Genomic DNA, 16,492 nt, shown 5'->3' with positions numbered 1-16,492 from the left:
TCGGTAGTTGGAAGTGAGTGCCTGGAGGACAGACTTCTGGATGCTAGTGCATTTGCTTTAATTTTGTAACCTTTTTTTGGTTTCAGAAATGATCTTTAAAAACTGAACATGATTCTGCTTCTAGGAAGTGTTGAAAACGATAGTAACATAAAATGTATGCTCCTTAAATACTCCTTTTAGATGTTAAGAAATTCAGTACAGATGAAAGCAGTTTTAATTTTGGATCCAAATTTTAGAGGTCAAGATTTATAGCCAAACATGGATGTTTAAATTTAAAGAATGCTTTAAATGACTTTTGATCTTCCAAGTGAAGATTTTTATTTTCCTTTATAGTAATTTTCCTCATCTTGCGCTGGAGAAGATTCTTGTGAGTCTCACTATGAAAAACTGTCAAGCTGCAATGAGTTTTTTCCAAAGTGTGCCAGAATGGTATGTTATCTAATAGAGTTATGTGTTATTTTAAGATATAGCTTTAATTACAAAGATAATTTTAGCAGAGTAGTAGCTACATCTTAAAACTTTTGAACTAAGTTGATCAACTTAAAAAAATCACAACTATTAGCCAGGGAAAAGTTTCTTTTAATTCAATGATTGTAATCTGTGTTCTATAATTTTAGATCTATTTTGCTGTTTTTTAATGCTGTGTAGTATAATGTGACATTTGCCAATGGAAGAAATAGAATGGTTATGATAGGAAATTAAGAACATAAAAATTGGGCTGGCCCGGTGGTGCAGCGGTTAAGTGCCCACGTTCTGCTTCAGTGGCCCAGGGTTCGCCGGTTCGGATCCTGGGAGCAGACATGGCACTGCTTGGCATGCCATGCTGTGGTAGGCGTTCCACATACAAAGTAGAGGAAGATGGGCATGGATGTTAGCTCAGGGCCAGTCTTCCTCAGGGAAAAGAAGAGGATTGGCAGCAATTAGCTCAGGGCTAATCTTCCTCAAAAAAAAAAAAGAACATAAAAATTGTGTAAAGTGAGTTCTTTAAAGATGTGACTTATTTTTGCATGTCAAGTAAAATCTATTTGTTTGCTTTAAAACAAACAAGGATAGGGAAAACAAAAATAAATGTAAAGACTTCATTTTTGTTGATTGACTCAAGAAGCTTATGTTTATCACTGACTGAAAATGACTGATTAGCGTGAAGATTCCTAATATCCCTCAAGAGGGCATAAGATGAAAAAAATTCTACATTTTGGAGAAATCAAAGATGAAAAAAGAGAAATGTTTTCAGATAATGTTATTCTTAGTGTTTATATCCAGTGTTATTCATATTTTCTCTTTGATAGTTTCTGAATTTGCCTTTGAGATTATAAGTTGTATTTCTTTTGTCCATCTGTTACTAAAATTTGCTGCTGAATAATGAAATTTGATACAAGTAGGTATCAAAGTCCAGAAAAAAGCAACATTTAAAAGAGTAATCCATTAATGCTATAAAGCAGTCTTTGAATAGTATAGACACTAAATTAATGTTTTCGTTTGTAATGTATTGCTGCTATATGGAGCTAAAGTATTTGGTCATTTGGTTATAATTTAAGATCTTACTTTCTTGAAGTGAAAAACACCAAAAAGATCAAGATGAGCCTTCATTCTCAGAAGTTGAAGACCTATTTCTTCAGACAACTTTTGACAAGATGGATTTTTTAACCATTGGGAAAGAACATGCTACAGAAAAGCACCAACCCAGTATAGGCTTTTCTGTCCACCAAAACCTCAAGGAATCACTGAATCGCTGTCTTTTGGGATTATCAGAACAACTTCTAAATAACTACTCATCTGAGGTGAGATTTTAAAAAAGAACTGAAGCCTATATTTGATTCAACTTTGGTGGACTGTTAGGAAGGAGAAACAGAGGCAGGAAAGACACTTAGGATGGTGAGAGGTTTGATTTTAAAAGCAAAGTGACCAAACATGGCTACAAATAGGGAGAATGTAACATGAAAAAGGGAAACTAAAGAATATTTCGTGTGTTTCCTTTGTACCAGGAATTCTGTAGACATTAAAGAAGTATAATTCTTTGGGTAGGTTAGTGGGAAATAGTAATGGTTTTGAGCATAGGGATTATATGATGAAAAAGAACCTCTCAATACAGAGGAGGGAGATGTTACAATAATAGAAAAGAACATAATTTAAACTGATCTAATAGATTTTGGGGACACTTGAAGAGGGAGGAGTGATTAATAAGTGTAATACATGAACTAGCAGTCACCCATATTTTAGAGATCATCTAGTAATTTCTCATAAGTCATTTCTTTTGTCCTCTTAAAAATCACAAATTCTCTTTGTGTGTGCTATTCTCTTGCCGAAACTCCCATTTCTTTCTATGTAAAATGTTTTTCTATCTATTTCTCTGTGTTTAAATCATCCCTATGTTAAAAACCTTGATAAAGCCTTTCTTAGGTAATCTCAGCCATAAGAATTCAACTTTTAATTTTCATAGTATTTAGTATTTCTATTTTAAAATGACACTTAGCATCTTCTTTGTACCATAGATATTTGTATATATTTTTTATATACAAATGCTCCTTTATGCTGTAAGTTCCTTAAAGGGCACGTATATTTTTATTAATCTTTGTATCTTCCACGATGCCTTGCTATATGGTAAATGATAAAATATTTGTTGAATAAAATAAAACCTATAAGCTACTCAAAGGAGTGAATTCAGTAGCCAGGGATGATGACTTGAAGAGTCACAGAAGGGACAGTGTATCTGTTCATCTGTCTTTTCCTCAATTACTGATATTCTTCTAGATCACAATTGTGACCACTTTCATTACAAATTAACATGGTCTTCCATGTTTTCTCCTAAAGTACTATTTCCTGCAACATAGGAGCGAAAAACCTGAAAATCTTATTTTTCTTTGTAACCGTTAAAAATTCTTACGTAATTCTATAAAACTGGCTAAGTGGTATTTATTTGCTGCAAAAATACTTTGTGCTAGTCTGTGCAGTCTAAAAAGCTGAATAATTCAAGATTCTTGTTCTTCAGAAGCTCAAAATGTCATTTTAATGTCTCTTTATATGAATCTAATTTCTACTCATGTTCTAAGAGTTAGAGACATTTATTTGCCTATCTTTTCTTTCCTCTCTACCTCAAATATTTGAGGGCCTGTGTGAGCAGTACACTGTGCCATTTTAGGAGGAGATACCTTGCTTGGCCGTTAAGAGATACTTTTGCTATTTTTCCTGAGAATCCTAGTTATCACAACTCTGCAGGGCTCTCTTAGATGTTTTTAGAGATAATCAGAATTACGCCACTATTAATTAACTAAACTTTTGTTTCTTAATCTGAACATCAAATTTGTACTTACAAAAGATAATCGTAGTCAAAATTATTTATGAAAAAATATGTATTTTTATTTGTGTTTTACTTTAAGACTACAAATTCAGAAACGCTTGTCCGGTGTTCAAGTCTTTTGGTGGGTGTTCTTGGCTGCTATCGTTATGTGGGTGTAATAGCTGAAGAGGAAGCATATAAATCAGAATTATTCCAGAAAGCCAAGGTAGGAGAATGTATACTAATAAAGGTTTGGGTAAATTTGAATGAAATTTATTCCTGGAAAAATTGGTATATTTGTTTGGAAAAACATAACTTTTATGTAGGTTAACTCTTTCTCTTGCTTTTTTATGCAGTTTGAGAGGAAATGATACTATCTGTCCTTCCTTAAGATTCAAAATTATTTTAAGCCAACTATAAATATAGTAATTGAAGTATATTACATTAAAATTTAGTCTCATTAACAAAAATACTGATTTTTATTTGTACTTTTAAGTTTTTTCTGTGATCAGTTATCCTAAAGAATCCTTGACTGAGTGTCAATCAAGTAGGCTCTAAGAGTGAAACTTATTTTCATTTCTGGGTGCTATTCTGTGAGTGGTGTGATTTTTAAGGAGAACAGGATGTAAGATGTGTCATTTAAAATTGTTCATAATTTTTAATTATACTATATAACCAAGTAAAATTTCTAAAAACACTTAATTTTACTTCTTTTTTTAATTTAATTTAATTTTTTCTTTTAAGATTTTTAAAAAAAATTTTTCCTTTTTCTCCCCAAAGCCCCCCCCCCGATACATAGTTATGTATTTTTAGTTGTGGGTCCCTCTAGTTGTGGCATGTGGGATGCCGCCTCCACATGGCTTGATGAGGAGTGCCATGCCCGCGCCCAGGGTTCAAACTGGCAAAACCCTGGGCCGCCTGAAGTGGAGCACACGAACTTAACCACTTGGCCCCAGGACTTGCCCCCTAATTTTACCTCTTAAGTAAAACTTTAAAAAGCAATCATTGAACTATAATTTTAACTAGAATTTGGATTTTTCCTTCTTTTATTCTTAATAGTCTCTAATGCAGTGTGCAGGAGAAAGTATCACTCTGTTTACAAATAAGACAAATGAAGAATCTAGAATTGTTTCACTGAGAAATATGATGCATCTATGTACAAGTTGCTTGTGTAACTGTACCAAGGTAAGATGTTCTTCTTACTTGGCAGTGTAGCTTATCCAGGAGGTTGATAACTGGTTGGTGTTGTTATTGTTTTTTTGGTCCATTTATAAGTTTATACACTGATTTAAAATTGTAAGTAAAGGTACTATCTAGAGGAATAAAGCAATAGGTAATCTTGAGTTGCTCATGAAACTAATTTCACCATTTCAGGAGGGTTTCTGAGATTATTTTACCACTTTTATGTACAACTACATAGGTGACTTTTATTGCCAGCTTATTTTCCTTCATTTAATAAAAATTTTTTGACTCCTAGCCATGTGATATGCATATCACTATACCAGGACTAGTGAGCACTACAAAGATAAACAACTCCAGCACCTACATTATGCTCTCTTTTGCCCAGGTAGTCTTGTATATTATTTGGTAGAAAGAGTGCTACTGTGTGTAATCTTTGTTTTGATTTGGAGGCAGGCCTGAGGGGTAGTTGAGCCAGGCCAGAGTGTTGATAGTAATTGGAAAAAACATTTTTGAAACCTAATATTAAGTACATGGCCATATATCAAGATTATCAGCGTATGTTTTTGGTTTTGAAGTGTGTGTTCTGCTGTAAGTGGGAAAGGAGAGAAGTGGAAAAATAAACTCTAACTTACAATTATTGCTTGCTTATGTTTAGGGTCAATGGCTGGTATTTTACTTTAATGTTTATGCATAGTGAAAGATATGTGCTATAGTTATTATTAATCTAAGAGAATAGGTTAGTGTTTTTGAAGCAATTTATATCTTGGCCCTAATAGTAAACTTTCTATCTATGCTTCTTAGTAAACTTTTTAATGAATAATAATAATAATAAATAGTAAACTTTTTATCTATGCTTCTTATGACAGTGTAAAAGAAAATGTACACTTCATTCATGATAGAGAAAGTATCTACCAAGAATAATTGTTTTTATTTCTTTGTTTGCTTGGTTTTTTGTTTGTCTTAATAATAGCACAGTCCAAATAAGATTGCATCTGGCTTTTTCCTACGATTGTTAACATCAAAGCTAATGAATGATATTGCTGATATTTGTAGAAGTTTAGTAAGTATGCTGCCTATTTTACTACTGTATTTCATTGATTCTAAGATGATTTTTTTTTCACTGAAATCTTTTAAATACATCTCACAATACATGGCATCTTATATATTTTAAATGTGGAAATTAAAGTTATTTGGTTTTAGGGGAGAATATATTTGATTGCTTCTTAATATCAGTCCCTTGCATAGTGCTTGGCTTTTAGTTTTTCAATAAATAATAATAGACAGTGATAGGGAACTAATCATCCACGTGCATACCTCTTTCTGTGTAACACTGTACCAGAATTCAAAATAATTTTCTATCCTTAAAAATAAAAACAAAAACCTTGCCAGACAACATATTCTTATCGTGGTATTTTTTTTCCATGCAAGTGGGCTTATGCTACAAATACTCTTGTCTGGAACAGAGCCTAGCACATGTGGTAGACACTCAAATGTGTATTGAATGAGAAAATAATCTGTAACTTGATTATTTTCACTTAATAATAAATCTTGGTCATTTTTCCATGTTGCTTCTTACTGCTCTTCTTTACTTTTTTTGGCAGTAGCATAGTATCTCATTATATAGGAATAGTATATATATGTATTTTTAGCCCATCTGATCTTAATTAACATTTTAAGTGGTTTCTAGTTTTTTTCATTAGAAAGAGTTCTGTGGTAATGATTCTCATACTTGTGTCTACTTTTATTTCTGCCTATGAAGGATGTAGAATAAATTCTAGCAATGGAATTGCTTCTTCAGAAGGAATATGAATTTTATTTTTTGGTGAATATTGTCACTTTCCTCCAAAACAGTTGTGCCAATTTATACTTTTCCCTACACCCTCATCAATTTGGGGTGTTGTAAAGCTTCTTAATGTAAGAAATTATTTTGAAAATTTGCATATTATTCTGTTGCATAGGCATATTAAAGTTTATCCATTTTCCTATTGTTAGACATTTAATAGAAATAATACTGCAGTGTTCAGGCATACAAATCTTGAATTGTTTGATTAGGTGAATTTTAATTACAACATGCTTCTGAAAGAAGCCAACTTGAACATCTTTCTCTCTCTTCTTTGAAGGCATCTTTTACCAAAAAGCCATTTGACTATGGAGAAGTAGAATCAATGCAAGATGATACTGATAAAAATCTGATGGAGACGGAGGATCAGTCCTCCATGAATCTATTTGATGATTGCCCTACTGTTAGTGTTGGTGATGCAAATGAATCTGGAGAGAACCAAAGTACTGTCGGTAAATACGTATTTACTGATTAGGATTTCTTTTATCTCTTCATGTTGACTTGGTATTACAAATGGCCTCATAGATACCAATTTTATGCCCATTTCATTTTCCCTCAGTGTAGTCTGTTAGGATTGTTCCCCTGTGTACACTATAGATTTCTCTGATTTTTAATTGAATTTATTAGTTTCCTGTTTTATTCTTCATGGGAGGAATTAAAATAATTACTAAAGAAGTAGAACCATATGTTAGATTATTTTGAAAATAGAAAGCAGGAGAGTGAAAAAGCACCCATAATCCCATCACTTTTAACCTTTTTCTGTTATTTCCCTATAGACCCTTTCAGAATTGTAATCAGCATCAACATTCAGATGACTTTTTATACCTTGTCTGTTTTAACATTATTTGTAAGTTTTTTTCATGTAGCTACTTGCATTAGAAATCCTACCTTTTAATGGCTTTGTAGTGTTCCAGTTAACATATATACTATAATCTACTTGACTATTTTTTATTGTCATAAACTTAGATTTCTTTCTATTTCCCTATAATTAGTAGTACTACAGTGAATGTCTATATAGATTTTTCCATAGATTATTTTCTGATGACAGAATCCTTGTGTAACCTTTTATGAAGAATTTTGAATCTTTTAGTGTGTAATCAATTTCACCATAATTTTACTTTCTATATACTTTTATCTCTTTTTTTTTTGGTAGAGGGGAGGATATTTGAGTTAATGTTCAATGTATCTGGTTGTTTTGCCCCTCTCTTAGTCTTAATAAGTCCTTTTTATTTGTAGGTGCCATAAATCCTTTAGCTGAAGAACATCTGTCAAAGCAAGATCTACTTTTTTTAGACATGCTCAAGTTCTTGTGTATGTGTGTAACTAGTGCTCAGACCAATACTGTGTCATTTAGAGCAGCTGATATTCGGAGGAAATTGTTGATGTTACTTGATTCTAGCATGCTAGACCCTGCTAAATCTCTCCACCTACACATGGTGAGTTGAGTGAAATGAAAAAGCTCTTCAATTCTGTCTCATGTTGCTGGCTAAATGTAATGGACTGACATAGAAGAATCACATAGTACCTTTGTACCTTTGAAAACGTGAAATTGCTTCTTGAGAAATGAATCTGAGACTAGTTGTAAAATACACTTTTTCTTTTACTGTGCTATAAAAAAATTTAGGTGGATACTGAAACATTAAAACTTGGATAGACTTTGGATAGATTTGTTCTCTTTAGATATAATTAATTATTATAAATTATTTTAAACTAGGCCACAAATACTGAATGTAAAAATAATACTTACATAATATTATAGTTGAAGTCTGAATCTTGACTTGACCTTAGTTTGCATGCTTTTAAATTTTGTGGATGTAATTTCAAAGTGCCAGCAAAGTTACAGTACTACAAAGAACTTCCATATTCCCTTCACAAGCTTCTGCAGTTCACATTTTGCCATGTTTGCCTTATTCTCTCTCTCCACACGCACACACATAGACATCTTTTTTTCTGAACCATTTTGAGATTAAATTGCAGACATGAGACCCCTTATTCTTCAGTGTGTATTTCCTAAAAACAATGATATTCTCCTATATACCCACAGTATTATCATCAATGTTATCATCATTGCATTTAGTTATCAGGTCTCTTCAGTCTCTTTCAATCTGGAACAGTTCCTTAGTCTTATCTTTTATGACCTTCCTGTTTTTCATTAGTACAGCCACTTGCTCTATAGAATCCCTCACTTTGGGTTTATCGTGTTTCCTCATGATTAGATTTAGACTTAGACTTTGGTGAGAATATTATAGAAGTAATCCCCCTCTTGCCCTACCCCAATCTATCTATCCATCTTCTTATAGGTATCTCCAATTCCACTCCAACATCACAGGGTTTATTTGTTTTTTCTCTGTTTGTATTTGTGGCTCCATTTTCCAGCAGTAAGAAACCTGGCTTCTCATTTAGCCTCAATGCATTTACTTGTTTACTCAATATTTTTATATGTAACTAACCTCCCAACTATGTGGGCCATCTCCTTAGTCCCAGCACTGCCGAACACACAGGGAGAGCCCCTGGCCCAGCCAGTATGCTAGGTGAGTCCGTGGTCATGTCCCTAGTGCCAACAAACTGGCAAACAAGCCAGGTGATACCCTAATTAGAACCTGTTATAAACATGCAGATTGAGTCCCTGGTAAGATCCCTGGTCATATTCTAGCCGTGGTGAACATGCTGGTCGAGGCCCCAGCCCTGGCAAACATACTTGATTGAGCTCTGTTTGAGCCCTTGGTTTCAACCCTGACAAAAACTCTAGTCGAGGCTCCAGCCCCCACCCATGAGGAGGACTGTATACTTTCTTGAGACTTTGATGTTTAAAGTTACTTCAAGACACTCGGTAACATCACACATGACTCTCATGGCAAATATTTAAAAATGGTCCAATTTAATGTTCTTTTAAAATATTTGAGAAGGAGTGAGAAATATTTTTCTATATACAGAAGATAGGGAAAAAAGTCTTCTGATTTCCTACTACAGGTGGAAAATTATTGGGTAGCTCTCAGAAACTGGCTTCCTAGTTATAACCTCCATTATAACTGATAGTTACTGCACAGCCCTTTGTATCCATAGTACCATAGAGAGCCTTACGAGGTTGCCTCGTAGGAAGAGAGGTCAGGGTATTTGACTTCTTTCCTGCCCATGATTATCTCTGCTTTCCAAAATTCATTAATAGAATAGTTTTTGACCATTAAACTTTTATCCCCAAGCATAATTTTGAGAGAGTAGGAACATACTCCATATGTCCTGTATTAGTTTTATATTAATAAAACTGTATTAGTTTTAGATTCTTGCTCAGGCTTTTAACCCCAACAGTGTTAATTAACAATTATCATTTATTGAATTCCTACAATAAGTGCTGGACCTTTACATTTGTTCCCTCTAATCCTCACATGAATCCAACCAGATATGTGGTTTATAACCATTTTATAGGTGAGGGTACAAAGGCTCAGATGACAATGAAAGTTTTTTAATCATACAACTAATAGGTTGTAGTGCTGGGATTTGAATCCAGCTCTGTTTGACTTCAAACCTCTTTTTTGCTGTACTGCATCTTTTAGACATTCACTGTTGTGTGTGTGCCTGGGCATCTATATGTGAATTTATGGTTACATATATGCTTATTTAAGTAAATGATCTAGGAAAAAAACCCCTGATTTTGTTTTCCCTACTATCTTAGTATCTAGTGCTTTTAAAGGAGCTGCCCGGAGAAGAATATTCCTTGCCAATGGGAGATGTTGTTGAACTTCTGAAACCACTATCGTAAGAAATTAAAACCATATGTTATGTTCACTTTAAATTAGTATAATTGATACATTCTGTTATAATGAAGTTAAACTTTTTCCACTCCAGCAATGTGTGTTCTTTATATCACCGTGACCAAGATGTTTGTAAGACAGTTTTAAACCATGTTCTTCATGTAGTGATGAACCTACGTCAAGGCAATGTGGATGCTGAGAACACAAAGGATGCTCAAGAACGGTTTCTAAAAGTGATTGAAGTATTTTGGTAGGAACAGACTATTTTTTGAACTTCTGATTTTTCTTTTGCTACCTCTGGATACAAATGCAAATGTTGCATTTCTTTGTTAGTGATTTCTTCTAATTCTCGAATGTAATTATTTATACATCTTTTAACAATAGTAGAATGTAATTAGTGTTTCCCTCCTTAATTACTTGAAGAACTACATTGTTTATTGCTTAAGGCTTGGCTTTCTAAAGTGTGTTGAGTGTATTTCTGTCTAAATTTTGAATCACATAAGAAGTTTGACTTATAGGTGAATAAGGCAAAGTGCAACGAGCCTAAAATTGAATTGTTCGTGTTCCTAAAGTGAACAAATTAGCATCATCTGGTTATTTCATGCCCTATATTCACAGTCTGAGTAACACCATGATACTTACAGAGGAGCATATATATGTAACTTAGAACCTTCATATCATTTGATTGTAAGGACTTCTGAATCAGTATAGAATGTGGTTTTAAAATCTTTGATAGAACAAGAAAAACTTAAGATTTTTTGCCCTTTTAAAGCAAGTTTACTCTAATGTGATTAGCTGAAGTATGATAGCCTCCACATGAGGCATAATCCTATAAAATACATAATGTACATTAAAATGAGCTCCTTTTCAAACTAATTTCTTTTAGCTGCACTTTTTAGAAAGGTGAGATATTGATGTATGCCACATAATGAGAATTAAATTTAGCAAGGAAATAAATTTTAGAAGCAACCTAGAATAACCCTAATGTCTTGTGATTATTTTGACTGTGCTTTTATTGGAATAATTATTTGACATCGGAACACTTTATTTCAGGCGCTTAACAAAGGAGGGGAAATACGCATTCTCTGTAAGAATGGCACTGGTAAAATGCCTTAAAACCTTGCTTGAGGTGAGTTATTCCACATTAAGCATTAGTAAGGTCTCCACTGAAATTTTTTAAGCAGGCCTTGTTTCTGTTTGTTAATGGGTGATTTTTCTCTTAATATTTCATATTTAGCCTCAGTTACTTTTTTCCCATAGGCCGATCCTTATTCAAAATGGGCTATTCTTAAGGTAAATGGAAACAACTTTCCTGTAAATGAAGTATTTCCACAATTTCTTGCTGATGATCATCACCAAGTTCGCATGTTGGCTGCAGAGTCAATCAGCAGGTAATGGGTCAAGTATTTGTGAAGTGTCTGGAACACTGCAGATAGCGGTGCAGTGTCTCGTGCAATCATAAGTCAGTAATGGTATTGAAAATAGCGAATGCTTACTGAGCATATGCACTATGCCCGGCATTTATGTTTTCTCTTAATTCTGACAACTCTATCACTTAGATACTATTATTTTCTCCAATTTTTAAATGAAAACTTTGTGGCTTGGAGAGGTAAAATTACTTGTTCCGTGCCATATAGCTAGTAAGTGGTTGAGTTGAAGGACGTGTGTCTGTTTCAACTTATGGGAGATATAGAATGTTTGGGTATTACTGTGATTTTATATGAATATGTTAAACGAAAATTAGCACATTTTACATTGTGCTGATTACAATGATTTTTACTTAAGTGAACACACAATTAGGCATTGGACTGATTCTGTCATAGGAATCTGTTTTGTGTTTGAGTACCTGAAGAAGCAAATATTCATTTCTTAAGGACTGCATGTTTATGAGGTTATTAAATTGATTTTAAAACTCTAAATTGCAACCTACTTATGCCTTCGCCACCTCTCACTCCCTGTAAATAAAGGACCTCTCTGCTTTATTTCTCTATAGCATTTATCACTATTGAAATATTGTATTTTAATACATTTACCTAGGATATAAGCTAGGATATAAATTCTGTAAATCAGAATTTGTGTCTTAACTCCTTAGGTTTGAGCCTTTTTTCAGTAAGACCATAGTGCATTGTAAGGATTGCTAATGAACGTGTGCTTTACTTCAGGTCCTTACAAGATAGCAGATATATACTGAAGTTAAAGATCTGGGGTTTTTGAGGACCCTAAGTTGAATGTAATAAAGCAGTGTAGTGGTGGCATTGAAAAATCTCTTAAGATTCAAAAATGTATAAATTCAAGAATGGCATGAACATTGTATTTGTTATTGTTTTTGGTTGTTTATTTGTTAGATATCTAATACTGGGCTATTTTAAGAGAGGTTAGAGAAACTGGAGGAATCAGAATAACACGGAAAAATGTTCAAGTTTTGATTACTAAAACACAAAGGAAAAAGTGATTAAATTGTTGTCTTTAAATATGATAGGATATAATGCAAAAGGCACTGATCAGCTCTTCGCCATCACATAAAAAAAATTAAATGGGACATCAACACATTAAGCTATCCACTTTCAGGGTGATTGATAATAGAACAGGTTGACATAGGAGTCTGTGGCTTCTTCTAATTGGTGTTTGACCAGAGGACAGTTTTTCTTTTCTGGCTAGTTTGAGTTCAGGGTTATTCAGGTTTGGGCAATAAGCTAAAAGATCTGTTGAGACCTTTTCAGTTTTAGGAGAAAAAAGGAGTATGTGTAAAGACCCTAATATTAAGCAGTTGATCTGAACCTCTTTAAATGGAAGACCTAGTATGTTAGTAGGTCTCATAGAGTGATTTATTTTTGTCCTGTGCTATGCTTTGGAAAGTAAAGTTTAAGGTAAAAAATTATTTCGCTGTTTGCTTTTATTTAATTTTCTTTTTTAAAGATTATTCCAGGATATGGAACAAGGAAGTTCTTCCAGGTTATTGAAAGCACTTCCTTTGAAGCTTCAGCAAACAGCTTTTGAAAATGCATACTTGAAAGCTCAAGAAGGAATGAGACAAATGGTAATTTTACTAATGCCTATTTGCTATTATTGCATGCTTTCTTTATTTATATACTTTACTAAGGTTGGCCTGAGACAGTTGTATCCTGTCATTTACAATATAAAGCTAGACTAAAACATCTGTATGAATTGATTGAAATTGCCTTATTTATGGTCAGAATTGGTCAAATAATGGCAATTTCTTTTGGTTCAACTCACATGTAGAATTTTTGTGGGAAAAAAATTTACTGAGTTTTTATGGGACTATAAATGGCTTTTTTTAATTAAAAAACTTTTTTTTTTAAAGATTTGACTAAAAGCTAATTCAGGGAATAGTGGTAATAGGAAGAAATGGATTAAGGAAAATGTTCTAACAGGGAAGATCAAATCATCTTGGTGTTCGTTACTGAACCTTGTGATTTGCATATTTCTCTAGAGAATTTTTTTCTTAAAATGGCAAAAATTGTCTTAGTATTTGAAGTTATTTTTTCAATTATTTGTGCCTTGATTGTTTGTAACAAGTATATGAGGTGGTTAATCAAATCACTTTGTAATCCGTGATAGCACAAAATTGAAAAGGACAGTTGCATGAAAGAATGTGAATTTAGAAAAGGATTTTAATAGATTGGAAAGGTGAGTGCAAATAATAAAAAATTTAGTAGAGATAATATACATTTTAAAATCAGTTCGTCATGTGCAAAGGGAAAATACTGACCTGACAGCAGTTCACTTGGAAAAAGACCTAAGAAGTTTTACATTTTGAGAACATAGTATGAATCAGCATTGTAGTAGTTATCAAAAAATCAAATTCTGTCTTAGATGTCATTAATAGAAGAATACTGTCAGAACAAGTTGATAAAAAGAACTTGGGTCTTCTATACATTTTAGAGGAAGCTAGCATGTTGAGTTTGGTTCCAAGTAAAAGTAGATTTTTAACTAGGATGTTAGAGTCTGTAGATCTATTTCTTATAAGGATTAAGTGAAGGAGTTGACTTAGTGGGAACCTCATAGCTATTTTCAATATGTCAATGATTACCATTTAGTAACAGAATTAGGTCCTGACATTTTCTTGTACAAAAAAATAGAACTAGGATCAGTGAGTAGCAGAGTTTTCTAAATGCGAAGAGAAATTTCTGTCAAGTATAGCTAGTCAAAAAATGTATGCATCTCTTGGGATATTATAATGATTGTTAAACTAAAAGCACTTATTCTAATTAGTTGCATGATTTTATTGTGTTTTTTGTATAATATATATGACAATATTTTTAAAAGTATAAAGAACTATCAGGGTATCATGATAAAATAAGCATCTCAGGAGGTATACATGGTAGTTGAAGAGAAGCTTTTAATCTCTCTCACCTTCTTAGTTTCTTTTTTTATTAAAGTGCTTTCTACTTCACTGAAATGTTTGGCAATTCTTTCCATAAGATCTTGTCAAAAGCGGTCTTTCCTACTCTAGAAACTTTGATATTTTCTGAAAATCTCTACTGTCAGCTCCATCACTGTAGGATTTAAAACTGTTCACTGGCTGCTTAGGTGTTGTCACTGTGTACTTTGATTTTAGCCTGCTTGGTTTATTTGTAATGTTTAAATATTTACATTACATTATTGTTTTTAAAATTATTTTGAAGTCCCAGAGAGCTGAGAACCCTGAACTTTTGGATGATATTTATAATAGAAAAGCTGTTTTACTGATGATGATAGCTGTGGTTTTATGCTGTAGCCCTGTCTGTGAAAAACAGGCTTTGTTTGCCCTATGCAAGTCTGTGAAAGACGATGGATTAGAACCTCACCTTGTTAAAAAGGTACGTGTAGATGAATATTTTTTATTATTATCTTCCTTGGGTAACTTAAACATTTTAAAAAGTTTAAGCTAGATTTTTAAAGTGGCACTTATTAGGGACTTGGAGACAGTTTTATTTTTTAAGTTTAGAATATTGGAAAGCAGTAACTCTTTAAATAACTTGTACGCGGTGTCATTTTTTACATTCAGTTTAAGAGCATTTCACAAGGCATTTATTGAACTAACAAGGGTGAATGACCTGTTAGCATACAGACCAGACTCTCTGGAATAGCATTTATTGAGGGAAACACATGGAGAAAAGAGCAGTAGCAAGCATTTTGCCTGGTGGCTTCTGGGACGGGACATTGGGATCTAGCAGGTCCAGAAGTCAAACTTCAGAGCTGTGATATTTTTAAGTTGCATGGTTAGGAAAGGAGGACTAGGGTCCAGCCTTGCAATTACATCAGCACAGTGCTGTAGAATGTTCGCTTCTGCTCTATTCCACCACCTCAGCATTCATCATTTGGAAATTTCCAAGCCTTTCCATTGTAGATTTTTACATGATGAACCAGTGATAGATCAGTGGTCTGATAAACCGTTTATCATTCTACCAGCATGGTTTCCATGGAGCTTTACAGTAGAAAGCTAACCTATGGGTAATCAGTCTTAGACAAGTTAACCTTTTACCTCTCAGTATTAAAATAAAAAGTTCCTTTTTTTTTAAGTAGATTATTACACTACCTAATTATTAGTATAAGTTGAATATAGCATTTAGGTTTTTCTCATTTGAATTTAGGGCTGAGAATTTTATTTTACGTTAGACCTTCCTTTGAAATAAAATCAGATGTTGAAAATTATAACATATTTTTCTGGTTTTATTCATTTAACATTTATTAAGGGTTTCCTCTGTTCCAGGCACTGTGATAATTGTAGTAAATACATTTTTTTCAATTAGTCTTGCTGAAGTAGGTACTTTCGTTATCCCCATCTCATAGATTAGTAAATCAAGGTATAGAAAAGTTAAATGAATGCGTCCACGTCATACTGTAAATATGTATTAAGGATTTAAATGATTTATTATTTTGTTGTTTTCTTAAAGCATTGACTTCTTTTTGACTTTTACAGGTTTTAGAGAAAGTTTCTGAAACTTTTGGATATAGAAATTTAGAAGACTTCATGGCTTCTCATTTGGATTATCTAATTTTGGAATGGCTAAATCTTCGAGATAATGAATACAGTTTATCTTCTTTTCCTTTTATCTTATTAAACTACGCAAATGTTGAGGATTTCTATAGGTAGGTTTACATATGGCACAGGTGAAATATATTTAATTTAAAAAAAGGTAATAATGTTTGGCAGTCCCACACACACACACACAGGTGGGAGGCTGTATAGTATGAGAGGCAGGAAGGCTTGTTTTGATGAAAGTATATTGAATCTGGTCCTACCTGTGCCAATAACTAGCCATGTGAATTTAGGTAAGCCATGTAAATACCCTCAGGGCTTGTTTTTTTTTTGTTTTTGTTTTTTGGTGAGGAAGATTGGCTCTGAGGTAATATCTGTTGACCATTTTCCTGTTTTTGCTTGAGGAAGATTGTCACTGAGCTAACAGCTATGCCAGCCTCCCTCTGTTTTGTGAGACACCA

The 16,492-nt window shown here is 33.3% G+C and overlaps 1 protein-coding gene across 1 annotated transcript in view; it reads left to right on the top strand.

Annotated features, from left to right (window-relative positions):
- Positions 1–16,492, top strand: part of ATM (ATM serine/threonine kinase) — a 115,994-nt gene that overhangs the window by 25,939 nt on the left and 73,563 nt on the right. The window contains exons 13-26 of the mRNA XM_070490340.1: positions 334–429; positions 1,556–1,781; positions 3,378–3,503; positions 4,337–4,462; positions 5,430–5,519; positions 6,580–6,751; positions 7,536–7,735; positions 9,970–10,052; positions 10,143–10,298; positions 11,102–11,177; positions 11,309–11,439; positions 12,965–13,085; positions 14,695–14,868; positions 15,972–16,141. Of these exons, the coding sequence (XP_070346441.1) occupies positions 334–429; positions 1,556–1,781; positions 3,378–3,503; positions 4,337–4,462; positions 5,430–5,519; positions 6,580–6,751; positions 7,536–7,735; positions 9,970–10,052; positions 10,143–10,298; positions 11,102–11,177; positions 11,309–11,439; positions 12,965–13,085; positions 14,695–14,868; positions 15,972–16,141 (1,947 nt within the window). The remainder of the gene's footprint in view (positions 1–333; positions 430–1,555; positions 1,782–3,377; positions 3,504–4,336; positions 4,463–5,429; positions 5,520–6,579; positions 6,752–7,535; positions 7,736–9,969; positions 10,053–10,142; positions 10,299–11,101; positions 11,178–11,308; positions 11,440–12,964; positions 13,086–14,694; positions 14,869–15,971; positions 16,142–16,492) is intronic.

Source organism: Equus asinus, chromosome 20, assembly GCF_041296235.1.
Source record: "Equus asinus isolate D_3611 breed Donkey chromosome 20, EquAss-T2T_v2, whole genome shotgun sequence".
NCBI lineage: Eukaryota > Metazoa > Chordata > Mammalia > Perissodactyla > Equidae > Equus > Equus asinus.
Note: the sequence above shows the minus strand (reverse complement) of the source record. Positions and strands in the feature narration are given on the sequence as shown.